General features: G+C 38.4%; 1 protein-coding gene across 1 annotated transcript; it reads right to left on the reverse strand.

Moving 5' to 3' along the window:
* Nucleotides 1–162: 162 nt before the first annotated feature.
* mfng (MFNG O-fucosylpeptide 3-beta-N-acetylglucosaminyltransferase) lies at nt 163–20,617 on the reverse strand. The gene is made up of 8 exons (XM_079337075.1): nt 19,945–20,617; nt 14,934–14,979; nt 13,206–13,308; nt 10,087–10,240; nt 7,607–7,692; nt 4,451–4,616; nt 4,271–4,356; nt 163–889 (listed from the first exon to the last, which is right to left on the reverse strand). Exons 1-8 carry the CDS (start codon nt 20,305–20,307, stop codon nt 838–840), a joined length of 1,056 nt encoding a protein of 351 aa, XP_079193201.1. The 5' UTR covers nt 20,308–20,617; the 3' UTR covers nt 163–837.
* Between the last annotated feature and the right edge of the window lie 479 nt (nt 20,618–21,096).

The raw sequence follows: 21,096 nt of genomic DNA on the forward strand, positions 1-21,096 counted from the left end.
GCACACTGCCTCCGGCTCCTACACCAACAGTAGATTGTGTGCAAGGCATTGTATGATTTGTATTCTGGTTTTGAACCTGATTTGTCCAAGTGGATATGATTTCCCTGCAGGTGAGAACAAGTTTTTCAGGCCCCAGTGGTGGGTAAGTGTTATGTGTATGAATTCAGAGCTGTGCTTTTGAAGTTGTACGCAAACAATATATACATGTTTAAATACAGGATGGATGAGGAGGAAATGACTTCTGCTTTTAGCTAATAGCATTGGAGGAGCAAGGAGCGACTCTGGACAAGAACAAATGGAAGGGTGGCAGAAAGGGGAGCAAGTGAGAAAAGGGAGTGATAGGAGGCAGTATGTTTGGATAAGGAGGTAACTATGGTTAATTTAGGGACACCCCTCATAAAATACACACAAGCATCATAAAAAGTAGATCAATACAAAAACTTTGACCTCAAACTCTGTGTAAATCATCTTAATCTTAATTATTTGAAAAACAATTCAAACAGAAAATCTGACCTTTTTTTTCCATGCAAATCTGCAACAGTGCCGAAACCAAAAAAATTGCCGTCATTACGCTTTTGTACTTTTTTTATGTGCAGAAAGAAAGGTCTAACAGTGAAAAATGTTTAAACATCTTTTCTCTTTTTTTCAGTTACATCCTCCCTCTATGGTCCAAACTCTCCCTTTGCTTTGTGATGATCAGGTCCTGATGTCTGTGTCTCAAATGAATCCATTAGCTTTGTTGGGGGGGGCTCAGAAAAAGCTCTTCCTCCAGCAGAAATTACCAGTCTGATCACATGTGCGTTTTTTGGGGGATGTTGAAGTCTCTGTATGACGAGCTCAAGGACACCAGCTGGTGAAAGGATACAGCATGCAGTGTACAGTCTTAAACCTGTTGACGACAGAGGAGAGGATTAATAATTCAGAGGCGTGCTTTATTTTCCAAAACTGCATTGTTATGTTTTTTTTATTTGGAGAGTAAAGAGGTGACAAGATGTGAACGCAGAGAAATCAGATCTGATGGTAGCCTGAACAGTCAAATAAAGGACATTGCTTTTAAAGGGATTTTCTCAACATACTTTACTGTACATATGGGCAACTATATTTAAACGCTTAAATGCCCTGATAAAATGTATAGAATAGTGACTTGGCATAGATACAGTATCTGTGATAAAAAAAAGTCCTTATACTCGAAACTGCTCATTACGCCTACTCATTTTCAGAGCAGCTTTATAGCACAGTATATAATAACTGGAATAAGATTAAAATAAGCCTAAAAAGAAGGCGTAGCGCTCCCGCTATCCATATGTAAAGAAATATAAAACCTGTCCTTTGGGTTCTGAAAGTTTGAAGGTATCAAAGGGGACAATAAGTTATCAGTGACTTTGTATTGTCCTCTATCAGCAGCCTGTAGAGACTGCGACAGCACTGATACTGATGATCCGCTACTGCTAAAAAAAGAAAGCTTAAGCTGCTAAAAATAGCCCGGCGGAAGCATCTAATGAAGATGTCGTATGTCCAATAACATAATTTATGCCTCTTTGTGATTTTCCACCTGCAGCAAGGAGATAATGTTTTTGCTCCTACTTGTTTGTCTGGAATGTCAAAACTTGTGAACTTTTTAAAAAAAATGAGAATTAGAGAAATGAAGGTCATACACCAAAGAGTAACACAAACGTTTTTTCCACATTTCTTGGATTGGCTTGGTCATTTTTAAACAAACAGATTTTGGTTGATTTTGTTGCAGATATTTTAATGGCAGAGTTTGGGTTTTGTTTAAAATGGTGTCTTAATATTGTCAGAAACATATGTTTATTTTTGTCATCAAGTTGCTTTGATAATCCCTTTTATTGTCTGTAATATCCTTGTTTTAACCTGAAACTGAGGCCCCATTTTACACCCAGCAGGACGTGGCACACAGCCCAGTATAATACTTGTTGGCATTTTCAAATAGAAGCAGTTTTTCATTTTCACACCCAAAGTGTGTGAGTAGTAGTTGCACCGATAACCCTATTCAGATATCCATTTCAAGGCGTATATTTTTGTGCCTGTGATGTTTCGTCTTCAATCACTGTCACTCAGGCATAATAGGGGGTCGAAGTGATCCCCCGTGTACCGTCTTCAGAGGTAGTAGCAGAGGCGTTACAGGGGCTAGACTGGATCAGCTGAGCCAGTGCTGTGTGTTTGTGCGTGTCTGACTGTGCGTGTACAGCATGTGGAGCTCCCGCTGTGCTGTTGCTTCCGCAATGACGAAACACCATGTGAATTCATAGACCAGGGAGAAAATTATTACACCACTGAGAATCAATTTAAATGTACAAAGGACGCAGTCAGAAAAAGGGACGATGACAGTTGCCGTCGCTCGAAGGTAAAGCAGTTAGCTTTTAAACTGTAACTTGAATACAAATTTCTGATGTTATGTTCCTCATTAATTGGTCTCAATTTACCATATTAGAGTTTTTATGTGACATAATGTGATCAAAATAACTTTATTTTGCATGTAACCTCAGCCCTGACTGTGTCCCATCCATCCATGGGCATTAGGAGCAGGCTAAGCAAGTTGACCAAGACATCCCTAACCCAAGAAATCCTGATGGATTCTGATGGGAATAGCTCTTATGAGCTCTAGGTCACCCTTAGATCTACTCCTAATTGGCCTCCAATTTTGACCTTATTTTCTTTAAAAATAAATAAAAAATATATCAATTTCTTCATACTAAGCAGGGTAAACTAATAAAGTAGTAGTAAACTACTAAAGAATAATGAGGCATTCCACTGATAAACAATTTGAGCTGCACCTTTAAGACTGCAGCAATGTTGAACGTAACTCTCTGGGACACCAGCGGATGGAAACAAATGGAAAGAGCTCACCGTGGAGCATTGGTGGTGATACGTTCTTACATCTAGTGTTGGAGAGGACTGAGAAAGACAAACACATCTGTTGTTCTGGGGTGTTACATCAAATTGCTTTTATCTCTGACTCAACAGAGAACAAGATGAACTGGAGCTGCAGAGGTGTCACTTGTTTAGTTGGGATCAGCTGAGGACTAAAACTGAGTGCTGAGAAAGTTCAAAGGCTGAAATATTTATCGGATGCACTTTTGCTTAATATTTGATTACTTGATTACATGTTTTGAGGGTTTTTTTTTATTCATTTAACTTGCACCTCATTTTAATGCACAAGAAAGGATTTCTCTGTCCTCTTCAACCTCTCCATCACTCCAGTCCAGGGAGAGGTAACTATAGCATATCTTCTATATTGTATGAAACAGGAAATAAGAAGGATTTTTCTTCTTTTTTTTTTTCTGAATCCTGAGAGCTTTCCTATCATGTTAAGTCCCTTTTGAAACAACTCTGGCAGTCTGCATTCACTAAAAAGAGTCAGAAAAGAAGCTCTGCAGGTGCATGCAATTTCCACGAATCCTGCTCATTACTGCGATGGTTTCATATTACACCTACCATTAAGAATTTCTGTATCAGCTTCCCATCTTAGACCTGGAGGCTATTTCTGCATCTCATATATGCTCTGTGGTTTTAAAGCGTATGCATTAGGCTTTCCACTCAGAAAAAAAACATAGTTCTCCCACGACAAATACTCATATCTTTGCAAGTGTGTTTGTCTAATTTCCAGTCTAACATATCTCATTACACTTAATATAAGACACATTTACCGAACAAGTCCAGATAAACTTCTTTTTGTCAAGATATAACAAGCAAGAAATAAAGTCTAATCAATTGTAATGAGTAAAACTTTCAAGTGCTTCAGGCTAAATGTCCTTGTTAATCGTCTTGGAGTAGGACATTGGATCTAATTTGTGACAATTGCACATGATAAGATTTGAATTTCTGCAGCTTTAATGTTACAATGTGTTGCTTTAACATCTGGGAGCTGGAGAGTTTCCTGGCCTTTTCCTTAAGGTGAGATCATTTACTGAAGCTTCTATGCTGCACATGTATCTTGATAGTTTTGAAATCAAAGGATTTGTGACCTTTTAACAACAGGAAAATGTGTTTTAGAAGAAGAAGAAGATTTACTTTACTGATCCCTGAAGGGAAATTAGTTGTTTTGCGAGTTTGCACTCCGAGTGAGTGAGGCGCTCCTGAATTGATTGGATGGGGGGGGGGGTTTGAGCATCTCAGGTGTAACATTTTAACAACGCACTAAAATCACCTTTTTTTTTTTTTCAAGAAGGTCTAAACATTTATCAATGCATGGAAAAACAACAGATATGTTTCGCAAATCTCCTGACACAAGAGCTAATTAATTTCTTACCTGGAGGGGTCTTCCTCCTTTGAGAAGCTCCCTTTCACCTCGATGCTGTTCATTTTGTTCTCAAAGATCCCATAACTCAGAGTCACCTGCAACAAACATAACAGACAAACAACATGTTTTTAATGCATTTATTTATTTATTTATTTTTTGCATTTATTTTTTGTTTGTGTAATCGTGTACCTGTTGTGGAATGCCTCTGTGGCTAATGAGCAGCAGATTCTCCAGGTGTGAGTGGAATAAAGGACAGTGGACCATCGAGATGCCCAGCCTCATCCCCACGATGAAGCCCACCGTACAATCATCGGGGAGACGGATCTTAGCGGACGTCTGCTCGAATCGTGAGCCACTTTAATGTTTTAAAAAACATTACAAACAGAAGCACAAAAAAGAACACTTGTGACAATATGAAAATGACTTTAGAACATAAAGGCTTGGAACATGGATTAAGCCTTTGCTTTATGTTATGCTTAAATTAGAAAATTAGAAAATAACACCCTGAATGGACAACAGAGGGGAATTTGTGTATTTTGCTGCATTAACTACTTTTAGCTTGGACTTTACTGCTGACCTTTTCCAAAGAACTCCGTACATTTTCTGATTGATTCTCTACATTCTAGCCCGGGTAAACATTAGTCTCAGTTGTTTGACAGCAGTATAAACACAACCTTCCAGACTATAAACTTGCTTTAGTTTGGTGATTCATCACTAGGGACTTAAAGTCGGCTGTATTTGTTTTTGTCAAACTTTTACTGCTGTTTGATGCAGTTGAAGGAAGAGAAACAGTTCAGAAAATGTTGGTGCATTCAAGAGCTCGCAGGAAAGTGGAACAAGAGAGTTTGTCAACAAACAAACTTTGCATGATGCAATTAAAATCACATGAAGTTTTTTGTATGACATAGAAGTTTACTTATTTGTCTGAAGTTTGTAGTAGTAGTATTGTATTTGGGGTTTGTTTTTTCAGGCATACTGGAGCAAATGATGGCTTGTCCGAGAAGCAAGTTTGGTTTAAACATTAATAACAAAAAACTTTGACTTTACTTTAAAAGAAAAAAAGACACATTTCAACCAAGGTATAGAAGATCCAACTTCCAAAGAAGTGTCTGAACTTTTACATTTAAGAAGGAATAACAGCAAAATCTCCACATATAGTCAAGTCGCTGTTATCTGTTACAGTTTCCATATGAAGATAAGTAACTGACACAAACATGTGCATAAAGCAGAAGCTTTTTTTTTCTTTTTCTCAAGAATATTTTTATTGAGTTTTTTACACATTTCCAGAAAGGGAGTACAGGTATTCAGAGGTAGACATCGGGTGTGTGCAAACTGTAAATCAGCGGAAATATACAGGTACACTTTATCATTTGTACTGTACATATAGGTACCAACGTACAGAGAGGATCCACATAGTTCGCATCACACATCTACAGTTACTGGTCACTTTCTGTACCTCCACACATCCTCAATCGATAGAAACAAGGCGTAAACAAATTTGAAAAAGAGCAAAGAAAGACAAAACAAAACAATTAAGTTTACTGATGGTTCCTAAAGTATTCCAGAAAAGGCCCCCACAGCTTTTCAAACTTAATAGTTGAGTTGCAGACTGAATAGCGAATCTTTTCAAGCTTTAGACAGGCCATAAGGTCTCTAAGCCACTGGGCGTGGGTAGGCGGAGCAGCATCCCTCCACTTCAGTAAAATGGCCCGCCTGGCCAAAAGTGACGCAAATGAGATTGTGCGGCGCTTACTGGGAGTGAGATGGTTGACGTCTCCTGTGGTGCCAAAAATAGCCAGCAGAGGATTAGGTTCCAAATTCAGATGAAGGACTGAAGACAATGTTTGAAAGACTTCTCTCCAGTATTTTTCCAGACTGGGACACGACCAGAACATGTGGATAAGAGAAGCCTCAGCAGTCCTACACTTATCACAACAGGGATCAACATCTGGATAGAAGCAGGATAATTTAGCCTTTGATATGTGGGCCCTATGCACTACTTTGAACTGTAGCAGGCTATGACGAGCACAGAGGGAAGTTGAATTGACCAGTTTAAAAATTGAACTCCAAGTGTCATCCGAAATAGACAGGTTTAGATCCTGTTCCCAGGAAGATTTGATTTTGTCAAGGGGGGCCTGTTTAATAGCTGCCAGTCTGTCATATATTATCGATATTAGCCCTTTTCGTGAGGGATGCAGGTTGAGGAGAACATCAACAACATGCGTGTCAGGTGTCTCAGGGAAGTTTGGTAATTGACTACGGAGGAAGTGACGAAGTTGCAGGTATCTAAAGAAGTGAGTGCTCGGTAGGTTGAATTTCTTAGAGAGTTGCTCAAATGAAGCAAAACTGTTTTCTATGAAGAGGTCCTTAAAACGTTTAATGCCCCGTCTGTGCCACTGGTGAAACGCAGGATCAAGTAGAGAAGGTTGAAAAAGATGGTTAGACCAGACGGGGCTCGAGAGAGAGAGAAGTCATTAAAACCAAAGTATCTCCTGAACTGGACCCACACTCTTATGGAGTGCCAGACCACTGGGTTGTCCAGTGGTTTACTCGAAGAGAGAGGAAGAGAAGATCCGAGCAGAGCTAGGATGGAAATGTTTTTGCCCGATTTCAGCTCCGTAGCCACCCCCAGTGGACAACGAGGTTGGTAATGAAAGTAAGATCAGGCAGTAAGACAGCGTATATTCGCTGCCTAATAATAAAAGCGAAAATTAGGCAGACCCAAGCCTCCGTCGTATTTTGATTTTTGGAGATGAACTTTACCTAGTCGAGGTCTCTTGCCCTTCCATATATAGGATGTTATAAGTGAGTCCAATGAGTCAAAAAAGGATTTAGGGATAAACGTTGGTATGGTTTGAAAGAAATAAAGGAACTTTGGGAGAATAGTCATTTTGATAGAGTTCGGCCCACTAGGGTTGTGGAGAGAGGCGACCACCTTGTAAGGTGTTGTTTCACATTATCTAGCAGGCTGAGGAAGTTTTCCCTAAAGAGAGACTTGTGTTTTTTCGTGACTGTAATGCCAAGGTAGGTAAATTGATTTTCCACTATTCTGAATGGGAAGTTTGTATAGTCTAGTGCTAATGCAGCTTCATTTATAGGGAAAAATTCACTTTTGTGCAGGTTCAACTTATATCCAGAGATCTGACCAAACTGCTTGAGTAGTGACATTATAGGTGGCAAAGAGGTGTCAAGGTTTTCTATAAAGAGCAAAAGGTCATCTGCGTAAAGAGACACTTTGTGTTCGACCCCCGATCTCCTAATCCCAGAGAATGCCTTGCAACTACGGAGTGCGACTGCTAACGGCTCTATGGCCAGGTCGAAGAGTAGTGGGAAGCTTTTTAATACCTGGCCCATGGAGCCATCTTTTCAGCCAGCCGTCGACTCAGACAGAATCCTGCTCCCCCTGTAGCAAACCAGAACCGCACTTCTCTCTGAGGGACACACACACACACACACACACACACAGATATAAACAAACAAACAAATAAAAACAATGGCACCCAAAAAAAAAGTCAAATATGTTGTTTTGAGATAATATTATCATCCCTGTTTTGACTATTTTGTTAAAATCCTTGACCTGTGATATGCACTACTTCAAAAACAAAGAACTTTCTTTCTTTTTTATCTCAGTGACAGCAAGCTCCTGTGCAGAGGAGAAAAACGTGTGCTAATTAGTCTTGCTTCAACTTTAATTTCAAATGTACACCACTGACTTTCTGTGGATTTGTTGAAAAAATAAATTGGTATCAATTTGTATTGAAATCGCATGAACCCTGAAATACTAACATATGTTCCGTAGCAGAGCATCACATGTGACATTAAATAATAACTCTCTTATTTGTCTTGTTATATTAGAGAAAAAAATGAGTCAAGTCCTTCTTAATGCAATTCTATTTTGTTTCCAGTAGTTTTATCAATTATCAATCAGTGAGGTCAAAAATGTTTCTCAGGTTGGTCTCAATCTGAGAAACAGATCGGCCTCAGATTGGCCTGCTTTATCTGAAACTCTGCACCTATATACTCTCAAGCAGATGTGATGGGTGCATGGTGGGATCTTTCAATGCCTGAACAATGATGCGTTGAGTTGACATTTATCATGAGCTACGTCAGGTCGGAGTGGGCTGTGATTGTCAAACAAAATGACTATTTTCTCTCTCTTTGCTCTGCTGAATGTCTGATACCTTAATTTCCTCTCCCTTCATTCTTCTTTATTCAAATATTCCTTTTTTAATTTTATAGTCTTCCCAGCATTAACTTTGTTTTTTGTTTCTTTGCTCTCTCTTTTTTCTATCCTTATCAGTGATTTCCTTTCTTGTCCCTTTATATTACAATGTCCTTTTCTTTATATTCCCCAATTTCCTGCCTTGTTGTTTGCACTTCCCTCTCTTTCTGTGCATTCATCATTTTCTTTACTTTAATTTTCTTCCCTTTAAATGATTCCTCTGGCTCTTTGTCTGTCGTTCCCTCTTTTATTTTATTGTAAAATACTTCCCTATCTCTCTCTGTCTTTCAATTCCTTCTCTTTCTATTCCCCCATCCTCCTCTCCTTCCTGTGGCAGCTTGGAAACAGTGACAGGAAATCGAAAAAGATAGGCAGCGAGATGTAAGAAAATGAGATTGGTAGACAGAGAGGAGCTTGACATTCGTTTGTTTTCTTCCCCGCCAATCCATCCTCGGCAAAGGACGGCGAGGAGGAAAAATGTGAAGAAAAAGAAAAAAGTACAAGAGAGAAACAGAAAACAGAAGGGAGAGCGGGAGAGAGGAAGCACAGATAAATAAATACCTATTTTCAGTGTAAATGGCAGCAATCAGAGAGAAAGTAGCGCAAGGGCGTTATTTCAAGATTGAGCGAGGGAGGTTGAAAAGGGCGGGGGAAATGAGTGAGCAAAACTGGTAGGGGGATGACATGCTTCATGGCTTGGTGAAATCAGGATGCATTTCACCTCAGTGAAAACATTTATTCTACTGTAAAACACACTCACACACAACTGGGAACATCTGCATGTATATTCCTTAAATATATTATATTATATTCCCCCTATAGTTTGACAACCTCCCAGCCAAAAGGAGCCTTTATCGATGTTTGAGTGTTTCATTTCCAGCCATTACTTTAGCAAGGCAGGAATCATTTATTGATCCCCGGGAGACAGAAAAGCTTTCACATTCACATGAAAGCTTCATGTTGTATGTTTTCTTCCACATGCTTTTTGCTCTGCTTCCTCCTTGTCCGTGTAACATCCATGGTAAAAAAACAATGAAACAAAATAAAGAATAAAGAATGGAGTCTAATGAAATGAAACTACAGTAGAGCAAAAGTATAGATAACCACATATTTAAACTCCTGTTTTTAATTGAATTTATTTATTGCTTCATATTTGAATACATTGTTTGACCTTGTGACTAAAAAACTTGCGTAATGGCATTACTGAAAGGTTATTGTGAAATGTCGATTGAAGCCATGTTTAATGAAAAACATTAGAGAAGTTTAGAAAAAGGCTTCTGTTTGGGCCACACTACAGATGAATTTCTATATATTCAAACCCAGGCTCTATTTGGTGTAGTCTGGTGGATTAAAGAGTGATTTATTATTTGTTCTGTTCAATAAAAGTTTTTTTTCTTTGAGCGGTCTGTAATGTTGTAAAAGTCTGAGACTACTTTGATCAGGCACAAATAAACTGAAAGATTATACTGCAGCCAGTGGGGCAGATCCAAAACTGTTTATAACTGAGTCATTTTTAACATACAGGAATTCCCCTTTAATGAAACACTGTAATTAAATGGTACCGTTGCGTCCCCTTTAATGAAACACTGTAATTAAATGGTACCGTTGTGTTGCCCTCCAGCAGTTCGTGAGCAGTGATGGGCTTGTCCAGGCTTGGTTTGCCCACATAGATATCTCCATCTTGGGGGAAAGCCAAGAGCAGTGAAAGGAGAGCCTCTGGGTTCACGTAGTTATCATCGTCCACATGACAAAACCACCTGAGGAGCCACAGAGGAAAATACAGATTATATATAAAGGTAAACTATAACACTGGAGTTTGCTTTCTACACTTTCCTCCATTCCTTCTTTTTGTGTCTGATGATTCAAAAACTAATTGCTGGTTTCAGTCTTTTATCCATTTATAATTTCAAAAATGAAAATTGCCTTAACGACAGCAGATGGTGCATTACATTACCATTAAGAAGTTGAAAGTCTTTGGTTTATCACTTTGCCCAAGTTGGGTAATTTTGCATCAATTCATCCATTTTGTTACAAGAAATAATCGTGTGCTTGCAGGAGGAACTGTAGTTCACCAACTGGAAATAAGTCCTCAGATAAAATAATGGTTGCCATCATTAATTATCACAGTAACACATTCAATTCATTAAGTTCTATACAGTCTGTGGTAATGTTAAACACAAATTGCTTGAAAGATTTTTGTTTCTCCCAGATTAAAGTCCTCTTTTTTTGTTTCACCCATCCATTGACTCAAAACTTCACTTCACAATGTCGTATGCATGTTTTGGATTTCTACAGCTGCTAGATTTTACAAAGTTCAATTTGGGTTGGTATTTACTGTCAAACAAACAACCTAAAACAGGTCAGATTTTTGGTGTGGACAGTCTCTGAAACTGTATTTGTATGGGTGGAGATGATAAGACTTGGAGTTTATCTCTTGGATATTAACCATTTGACCATCCTTGACCAAGTTGTTAGTCTTTTCAAAAAGTTTCCAAAAAGGGATTTTGTAAATAAAGTTAAAAAAAATACAGGAAAAACAACTAATCTACTAAACAATCTACTTCTGTCCGGTAGAAATGTCTGTCTCTCTTCTAACAAGAATTTCACAGTTTTCCTCTATGAAGACTCAGGCTTGATTTGTTTTTCTTGCCACCTTAATGACTGGACATGATGTTAAATGTTCATTCCAAACTCTACAGACTCTTACTGCAACATCAGAGTCCAACAAAGCTGCTCGTACAATGTGTTGTTGTGTTTCCTCTGCCACCCTAATGGATGCCAGGCAATACAATTCCAAACCAAACAGCCCCACATCCATCCACCATACAAATAAAGTGAGCCCTGCAGCCAAACTAAACCTCTCCGTTTTCTCTTCCGTCATTACAACATGGCGGCAGTCAACCATTTAGTCACACAGTAAACACAAGCTGTTGAGTCTTATTGCATTTTCAAAAATCAAATATGACAGAATACTGATGACAAATCAGTTATTGTATGGCTGCAGGTTGTGAGTTAAATCAAGCCAGACATTTCTAAATCACTGGGTTTTATTTAACACATTATTTGGCATCCAGAAATACCACTTTTTTTTTACTTGCAAGTTTCAATGATTTCTATGGAAATTAGCCTTTTAGCTTAAGCTCGTGGACTTGCCTAGAGTTGCATATTGTGTGTGTGTGTGTGTGTGGGGGGGGGGGGCATTGGTTGTTTTCAGATGGTACTTCAAGCATTTGTATTAAGCTTTGTATCATGAGAAACCTGGAAGTATTTTTGAATGGTCGTATATAATAGAGCATCCTTTTTAAGTATTCCTTAAAGGAGGTAGGAGTGGGTCCTGAGGCTAGACCAGCTGATAACCACTGGTGTGTTGTGATGTGTCATAAAGGTGAGGGGAGATACTGTTTAAAACCAAATATATATCATAAATGTATTGCCTTTAGCTTGGAATGACCCTATCTAAAAGTGAGAAGCAAAAACTATTTTCCAGTTTGGAGCGAGACACCAATTATAACCTTGACATGATTAAAGGCCAACGGTCAAAACAGAGACCTAGAAAACCAAAAGCAATGACTTTGAGTGCTCCAAATCAAAGTCAATAGTTTCCAAGTTCCTCCCTGGAGGAAATTAACAGAGTGTTGAATAAAATGATGAATAACAGTGGAACATTCTCAAACACCATCAAGATATTAAAGTGTAAAATATGAATTATGGCATTAAACTTGAACACATCGATGGAAAGAAATCTGTTATTTTGCAGATGAAGAAATACTAAAAACAAATAATTTGATTTATTTAAACGAGATTTTTCTACCAATCAATAATAATAATAAGAAGAAGAAGAAGAAGAAAATGTATTTTATTGATTCCCGAAGGGAAATTAGGTGTTTACACTCTGAGTGAGGGAGCAGCCCCCGCCTCAGCCGCCCAATGTGTCAACACTGTCATGAATGTTAATACCTTTTTCCAAATTGCTTTAAATAATTTAACCATGTAAATTACTGTTTCACATATAAACTAATATAAATACATGCTTATAGGCCAACATCAGTAACTACATTTACCTTTATTCCATTTCCCAATTATATTTTATATTGTCAGTAAGTGACGAGTGCTTTCTTTAGTGGACGAGCTGGGATGTCCACTCTGGCCCCCAAATGACATCACTAGTACAAGATAGCAGTATTATTTGAGTTTCATTTTTCTAAACTAGGAGGAGGAAAAGAAACGTAGTCCATCTTTATATACAGTCACTGATTCATGCTTACATTTAATATTGATAACTTCTACCATTTTATCTGATAACAAGTCAATATACATTTAGTTACTACCTTCAAGGAAAGATGAATATGTCCATGTGCTGTCCAGCCAGGTATATATGCTCTGTAATCTTTCCAGAAAGATTTTCTGTACTTTATTTGGTTAAAATAAAAAATGCATTTTAAGCAGTGGAAGACATTGATTTTTGAACTTGTGTAAACTTGACTGACAGTTGACCTCTGGGAAGTTCAGCGCATGCTGAAACTCAATAAATCAATGAAGATGTTAGCAAAATATATCCCAAATAGTAGAGTTTGTGTTTATGAGCATGTAACCCTGCAAGGTTGTTTTTTTCTTCTTTGATTTCTTCTTTTCACTATCAGCTGCTTTTTTTTTTTTTTTTTTTAATCCTAATCTTTAAATCCTATGTGGACATGATGGTAGGCGGACCTTAAGCTGTCTCACCTCTTGTTTGAGGCCATAAAGCCTCCATATTCAGCAGACATCTTGCAGGACAGAGCCTGCTGGCTGTGGTCTGACTGGCAGCCTGTTACCACCATGTTATAACCTGCAGAGGTGAAAAAGCAGAACAGAGAAAACCAGATTTCAAAGGCATACATGATGTTTATCAAAAAGGAGGAATTGATGGTGACGGTATGTACTTTTGTAATGTTCATCTACTGACTGAATAATTAACAGGCTCATTATAATCTTAATGTGTTGAATGGCTGTATTGACAATGTTGGAGGAGGGTGAAAGACAATATCTAAAACATAGATATGATGGCAAGAGTGGGGGGGTGGAAGGGAGAACAGAGGTAGGAGAATATGTCAAAAAAAATATATTTTATGGGACAGTTACGTAGGAGAGGAGAATGAGTTTAGACAGTGTGAAGGAGTTTTCTTGCAATTAACAAACAAAAAAGGGGGAACTTAACAGAGAAGAGAAGAACTCATGTAATACAAAACAAGAGCAAACTCAATGAAAGAAGGAGAGAAAGAGTGTGAGATAGAAATAAAGGTAGGCAGGGACACACAAATGTGAAATAGAAAAAGCCCTGAAAAATATTAAAGTATTTTTTGAGCTTTTCAACTTCTAAAACCTCAAACACACGTGTCAAGCTAAAAAGTGTGAAGAAAGGATTAAACTGCAAACAGGATTGGCTCCAGTTGCTCTTACAGTTTAAGAACAAGCCTCTTTCTTTGTGGACATGGTTTATGTTTGACTAGGATCTTCAGTTGGTCGGCATGCTAACATTTGGGAACATCATTATCAAAATGTAGCTTAAGCCTCTGTCTCGTGCAGATGTTACCATCAAAAGCAGAACTCCTGTATTCGTCTCCCTTTTTTTAAAGTCAGTTGTGAATGTGACCAATGTAACCGGACCATTTTCTCGATAGGAATAAAGAAGGGGATGGTTATCAGACGTCAAGGTGAATCTGAGACTATTTGAAAGGATCTATACTGTTCAAATTCAGAACATTTTGGAGTCATCTGATTTAAAAGTTGACACAATCACGTGTCATGTCATGCAGTGTACAGAGGATACCAGCTATCAGCCGCTCCTGACTGGTTGGATGAATTGCTGGCTTCTTTTATTGTATGCTGACATAATCTCACACATTCAGAGCAGAGCTACAATACGATTCAATGCCAAAACGACATGACTTTGTTTTTCTTTAAAGTGCCTTTGCAAATGGGCAGACAGCTTCTGGCAACAACATGCATGCGTGTCTGATGTGTCTTCCTCCTCCTATCATGGAAGAAATAAACAAGAGTAACTTAAGAAGGAAATAAGTATGGACCTCCAGCTGCCACAGCACATTTGTAGTGACTAAGCTTGCTAATTAGCTTTTGATTCTGAGTATGTGTGAGAGTCATAGTGTTTTTGCCAGTGTTCGGTTGTGCAATAGAAATTTGTCACTCTTACCATGTGAGTTGACACCCAACAGAAACATTTATACAACGGTATAGGGTATGCAAGCAGCAACTATGCTGATTTCTGCTTGAACAGAAAGAGGCCCGCGTGCTCTTGCCAGAAGAAGGAAACTAACCATTTTTTTAAAATATTATTTGTCCTAGCATTCAGATTTATTATGACATATATATAGTCTAACTGTCTCTATACTAAAGGTGCTGCATAAAATAATAGGGTTTAGATTTTGTTAAATCTGATTCAAGATTGATACGTACCTTCAGAAAGCAAATCCTCATCTTCTGTGTCCGTGAAAATAAAAGTCTAGACAAAAATAAAGAGAAAATAAAATTAAAATACCTTTAGTAAGGGAACACAAACACACTCATTGTCACCCCACAGGACTAATGTTGTTCGGAATGCAAATTCAGTGTGACAGACACAAGTTTCCCCACTGTGAGCTAAAGAAATTGGTCTATGCACACACACACACACACACACACACACACACACACACACACCAGTTCCAAAGGAGCAGTGTACAGTCATTCTGTTCTGTGACAGATTTATGAGTCCAATAAGACACCTTAGTGTGACCATTTCAAATGCCTCTACAGACAGACGGACGGACGGACGGACGGACGGACGGACGGACGGACGGACGGACGGACGGACGGACGGACAGACAGACAGACAGACAGACAGACAGACAGACAGACAGACAGACAGACAGACAGACAGACAGACAGACAGACAGACAGACAGACAGACAGACAGACAGACAGACAGACAGACAGACAGACAGACAGACAGATAGATAGATAGATAGATAGATAGATAGATAGATAGATAATCTGTAGTACAACACTGTCCTCTGGTGGTAAAATTACAAATAAAGTCACTGCAGCAGTAATTTGTCATTTTGCCGATTCCCTCTTAAAAACATTTGATATATTCTGCTCTTTGTGTCGTGCAACATTACTAAATATTGGTTTAAAATTTATCAGAATTACAAATCCTCCACCTGTGAATCCTGTGCCAGATTCATCTACCTGACAAGATGTAAAAAACTTTTTTTTTTTAACTGGCTGGGGAGTTTTGCATGGGGGGATTTGAACTGGCAACCCTTTAGTCACACTCCATTTGCACAGCCCTTCAGGCTGAACCGAGCGCCGTATTCAGCTTTCTTTTCCAGGCAGGCACTAAATAACCTGAGACTGGGATAAATCACCTGTTAAATGAGATAAACACAAACCATAACTCGTGTTTTATTCAACTCTGGGAAATGTATTTTTGTGCCACACTGAACAAAGTTAAGAATAATAACATGTCTCCAGATTATTTCTTTGAGCACTTCTTTGTTATGTTGAGCAGCACATACAGACTCTTTTAGATCTGATAGTAAATACTTCAGCACAACTTAAATAATGTCGCAAGGAGGTGATAAGAAATATAACTTACATATGACCTCTGCTTCCTCTGGCTGTGAAGATTAATATGTAACACAGATAAGTTCATGTTTTTTTGTGCTGTTATGCTTTAGTTTCACCCAGATGATGATCTTTTTCACAATATAGGAACAACTATGAGAAAACCTGTTGTATTAATAGAATCAACTTTATTAAAGAAAGATGTAGATGTCAAATTATTGATATTAAGTTTGTTCAAATTCATTAGATCGAAATATGTTTTTTTAAGTGACTGTCACAAAAACAATGTTGATGGTATGGTGAAGTTGAAACTTTTTTGATTGTGACACAGTTGTATAAAAGCAAATATATTTATTTATTTATTTTAATAGACTTTATTAATCCCTGAGGGGAAAATGCTTCTCACACACACACACAGGCCTGAATCACACACATGCACAAGCAGGACCTGGGAACATGCATTAATGGAGAGATGTCAGAGTGCGGCAGCAGCCCCCAATGGAAACCTGACCTGGTGGGGGTTCTGTGCCTTGCTCAAGGGCACTTCAGAAGTGCTCGAGCGGTGATCTGGCACCTCTCCAGCTACCAGATTTTTTCCGCTTCTGAACTTGAACTGCATGGCGACCCTCCGGTTCCCAAGTCAAGTCTCTATAGACTGAGCTACTGCCGCCCCTAAAGCTACTGCCGCCCCCATCTTGGACCGAATTACAGAAAGAGCTGAAATTTAACAAACTTCTCTTGCTGGATGCTTTTCAGGAAGTTAAATGACTTGGAGTCAGACATCTGGCTGCAGATGTTTTTAATCTTAATAAGTTTCTTTCCTGGTTAAATAAAAATGTCTACATAGAAACGAATAAAACACATGTTTTGCCTGTTTGGACACTCTTGAAAAAGTATTTTTTCCTGGTTATAAATGTGAAATAAAAATAAAACATCTTACTGATGACTTGCATTGTCAATGTATGGATGAAAAAAGATTAAGTTCAGAATATGATGACAGAGAATGCAGAAGGAAAAGACTACATGTAGACACAAGATGCATGAGATGCACATCAGCTGAGTGTGTGTGTTTGTACAGTCTATGGTTTGTACACACAGTCAGCATGAATAACAGACGATTAGTATTGAGATTTATTTAGATTGCCACACTGCCGCCTGTTAAAAACTGACATCCTTGGATAACACACTTACATTTTAAACACTCGGTGATATCTACAGAGGAAAATGTGACAGTAATCATTTAGAATTTTTAAAGTTTTGATTGCCAAAGAAGAGAAATTGTAAATGGAAACCATTTGTCAGACATCCAGTAGAGGGCGAGAGAGATAGAGATTTACCCAGTAAATATATCTTGTGTTTTAGAATCTCATAGCAAGGACCTTTATTCGGAAAGTAAGGTTGGTATGTACTTACTTGTTCAAAATGCTATTGGACCTGGTTATAAGGCATAGTTTGAATTTATTTGACTTGAAGGGTAGGTGTTACTTGTTTCACTTTAAGGGGAAGTGTAAAGTGTGGTTTAGGGATCTCGTCTGATGCATATTTTAAGCAGCCAAGCTTTAAGAGTGCTGCACGAATGAGCCCTAAATAAACGTCTGCATAGCACAGAGGAAGAGTGATGCAAAAGCAAGAATAAAGCTTCAACATCAACTCACACAAACAGCGAAACTCATTAATATAGCCGATACAGATCCATGGCTTTAAGCATTTGTAGTTGTACCAACATTAGCTAGTGTAACGTAATCCTTGAATCCTCCTATTTATGCACATCAGCCAATAGGGTTATTTCTGACCTTGTATGACCTTATGTGATAGAAAATGATTCAGGGCAGGGGACACAGAGCGGGGCCTTCTGGGTGTTAACAATATACATTTACCTTTCCAGAGCTGAAATGTTTTTCGTTGAAACACTCCTGTTTCCGGAGTTAGCAGATCAGCTGAGTGACAGTAGTGCTCACGCTGGCTAGAATTGACTTTTCACCTTGAATGATTAAAACAAATCATGTGATACATTGTGTGTGTGTGTGTGTGTGTGTGTGTGTGTGTGTGTCTGTGTCTGTGTCTGTGTGTGTGTTCTGCAAACTGCCTCTGCTCTTCCTGTTCTCTGACCAGTTTCCGTTTCAGTATTGTTAACAGAGTCCCAGCATGTCGGCAACTTCCCCTTGGCCCAGACAACCTGCCTGCACAGCTTCCTGTTTGAGTGTGTGTGTGTGTGTGTGTGTGTGTGTGTGTGTGTGTGTGTGTGTGTGTGTGTGTGTGTGTGTGTGTCTTTACCTTTTAAAATAAAGGATCACTTACACACGTATGTCTTCAAAAAATGTATTTTGTATTACTTTAGCTCTTTACATGTACGAGTTTTTGTTTTTAACTGTTTCAAATGTGCTTTAGAGAAATGTTGGACTCTACTTAACAGTCAGCACTTTTTGAAAGGTTTGTCTGCATTGTGAGACCAAAGAAGAGAATCTACATGAAGCAGCACTTCCTCCATAAAGATCCGCTCATGTGTTTCACTTGTTTCAAAAAAGGAAATGAGCTGTTTCATGTTAAAGTATGTTCCTAATTCATATTTGAATCACAAATGCACAGTTTGCAATCAATTTAAAATGTATTAACCAAAATACTTACTTATACTAAAAATAAAAAAAATAAATAAGAAATCATTTCCAGTTAAACCTTTCACTTTTACTTGTACATTGCTCCTTTTAGGCCTATATCAGAGTTATTTGCATGCATTGTTCTTTAAAATAAGATGGACTCTGATGTCACCAGCCAGATTGGACAAATGGAGTCTCTTCAAACTAGAGCTGCTGGACTCTCTAAGATACAAACAATGTTCCTGGTAGAGCACTGTGTTGTTTTGACAAGCCACTTATCACCCTTAGATACAGCGAGAGTTGGCAAAGCTTCACTGAGAGTACAAGTGAAATGCCAGCTAGGTTTGTGTGTAAATTTGCTCGTGTGTGTGTACATGCGAGTGAACAGGAGAGAGCAGGCAGACAGACAGCGACATGCTATCAATCTGATCAGACTGTAACTTCTTCATTTCACTTGCTTGCTGACTGATTTTGCCTTTCATGCACTTTTAAACTCAACATCACCACATCTAAAGATGAATCTGTTGCCTGACATTCAGCAGTCATACACGAACTCTTGTATGATCCAATGATAAGAGTCAGTAATGAATGCATTTAATGAATGATGTAATAAACGAGGACACAAGCTTTAAAGCAGGGTGAACACTTTCACACTCAGCCTCAAAAGCTCTTACCTGGCCCAACCTACTGCAAACTCACCTACTGGAGGCTCTAAACAAAACTAAACCCTATAGTGATTTTACATTTTTGAGTTTTCAAAAACTGACAACATTAATACAATCTCTTTTGAATCCGAGAATCCTGTTTTATTGTTGTTTTTCAGACAGAATAAAAAAGAAAGCAAGGTAAATCTAATATTGAATGTTATGTTTCTCTTGGGGAATTGTGATTTTGTCTTTCACAATCTAACTTTGCTGTAAAAACTGACCGTTTTTTGTTTTTTTTTAAGTTTAAACTGAACTTTAGAGTTGTCTACCAAGCCAATTCTTTGCCCTGCAGCTTTTAAACTTTTAGCTTTTAAGAGAGAAAGATCTTTGGCTTAGAAAACATGTCTCCTCGAGAACCTTTAGTAATTCGTTCTTCAACTTAGTAAATGAGTTATTTAGCATTTAGAACCTCTGGCAACATGGTCAGTGTAACAGTGTAACTAATTTGGCGAATGTCGAATCGATCCAATCCTCAGAATGTTTTTTTGTTTTTTTTTTACATATAAAAACTTCTCTGCTTTGTGATTTCTCTGCTATGATCGCGTGTTAAAAACTCACATGCGCCTTGGTCCTGGAGATCCACGTCTCCAAAAGCAGCGAGAGACGCGTCTTGTGGAATCTCCCTGTGGTCTTCACAGCGATGAAAATGTCCTCTAACTTCAGTTTTTGCTGGTTAACTTGTGCACCATCAGAGGCAGGATGTCCCCTTGTCCCTCGGCTGTTGTTATTAGCCGTATTCTGTGCGTCATTGGCCGAATACTGAGCCTGTTGGATGGAGCGGTGAAGCGCGCTAGATGACGGAGGCTGAGCCGCGCTGAGTTTGGAGAGGTTGTTGGTGCGTAATTGAAAATCCACGTAGAGAATGATGAAGAAGGTGATAATTAAAACAGGCAACCTCCGACGTATCCATTTCTTAGGCATTGTAGAGTGGGGCCTATGTTAATTAAAATCCACGAAGACTTAAAATCATGTTTCTTTCACATAAAGTCCTCATGTTCACTTGTTCGGGTCTCTTCTCCATCGCATCTTCCGTCTTCCTTCCTCGTAACGCAGAGCCTATCGGGCTTTCATCTTAATTAAATTCATATTTCAAATTAAAAAAGGTCAAAAAAAAATATTAACCCTCTCAAATAAAATAAAAAAACAGTTTAGAATTTCTCTAAATTGGAAGGCTATAGCTGCACGACAGGAATAATGATTGTCTAATTTCTGTGGAAAATGCGGCCCACACTGTGATGCAGTTGACGTTGTGACAGTTTCAGCTCTGCTCACAGAATGTCACTAGTGTCAAGTTACACGGACCTAAGCGATTGCACTTCCTGGCATTGATTTCAAAATAAACCACAGAAGAAAGGGCGACATAATGCCTGCATCCAGTTGTCATTGGCTTTTATTTGAGACTTGTACTGTAGCCTATAGATCAAACATTTAACTCATTACACGGGGCAGAAATACTCAGTGGGGTAATATAGATTCTCTATAGAAACAGCAGAACTATGATAGGCTGAAACTAAGCCAAACACACCAACGTTTAACCAACAGCATTTGATCACCTTTTCAGCTAATCAAAATTTCCATAATCATTCGAAATACTTGAAAGCTTGAACATCATAACTGAGCAAACCAATAGTAATAATAATAATAATAACAATCATAATCATGATAATGCCTGCAGTGATAGTCCAAGATACAAAGATTTGAGCCAGACCT

The sequence above is a fragment of the Symphodus melops genome (assembly GCF_947650265.1).
Source record: "Symphodus melops genome assembly, chromosome: 2".
In the NCBI taxonomy this organism is placed as follows: domain Eukaryota; kingdom Metazoa; phylum Chordata; class Actinopteri; order Labriformes; family Labridae; genus Symphodus; species Symphodus melops.

What these genes read in the sequence shown, in the direction of transcription:
- mfng (XM_079337075.1), bottom strand. Translation starts at nt 20,307, where the DNA reads ATGCCTAAGAAATGGATACGTCGGAGGTTGCCTGTTTTAATTATCACC. An exon ending in AAGATGGCTCCATGGGCCAG is followed by an intron (nt 4,617 to 7,606) that starts GTATTAAAAAGC and finishes AAAACATTAAAG; the next exon opens with TGGCTCACGATTCGAGCAGA. An exon ending in ACAGAGGCATTCCACAACAG is followed by an intron (nt 4,357 to 4,450) that starts GTACACGATTAC and finishes TGTTTGTTGCAG; the next exon opens with GTGACTCTGAGTTATGGGAT.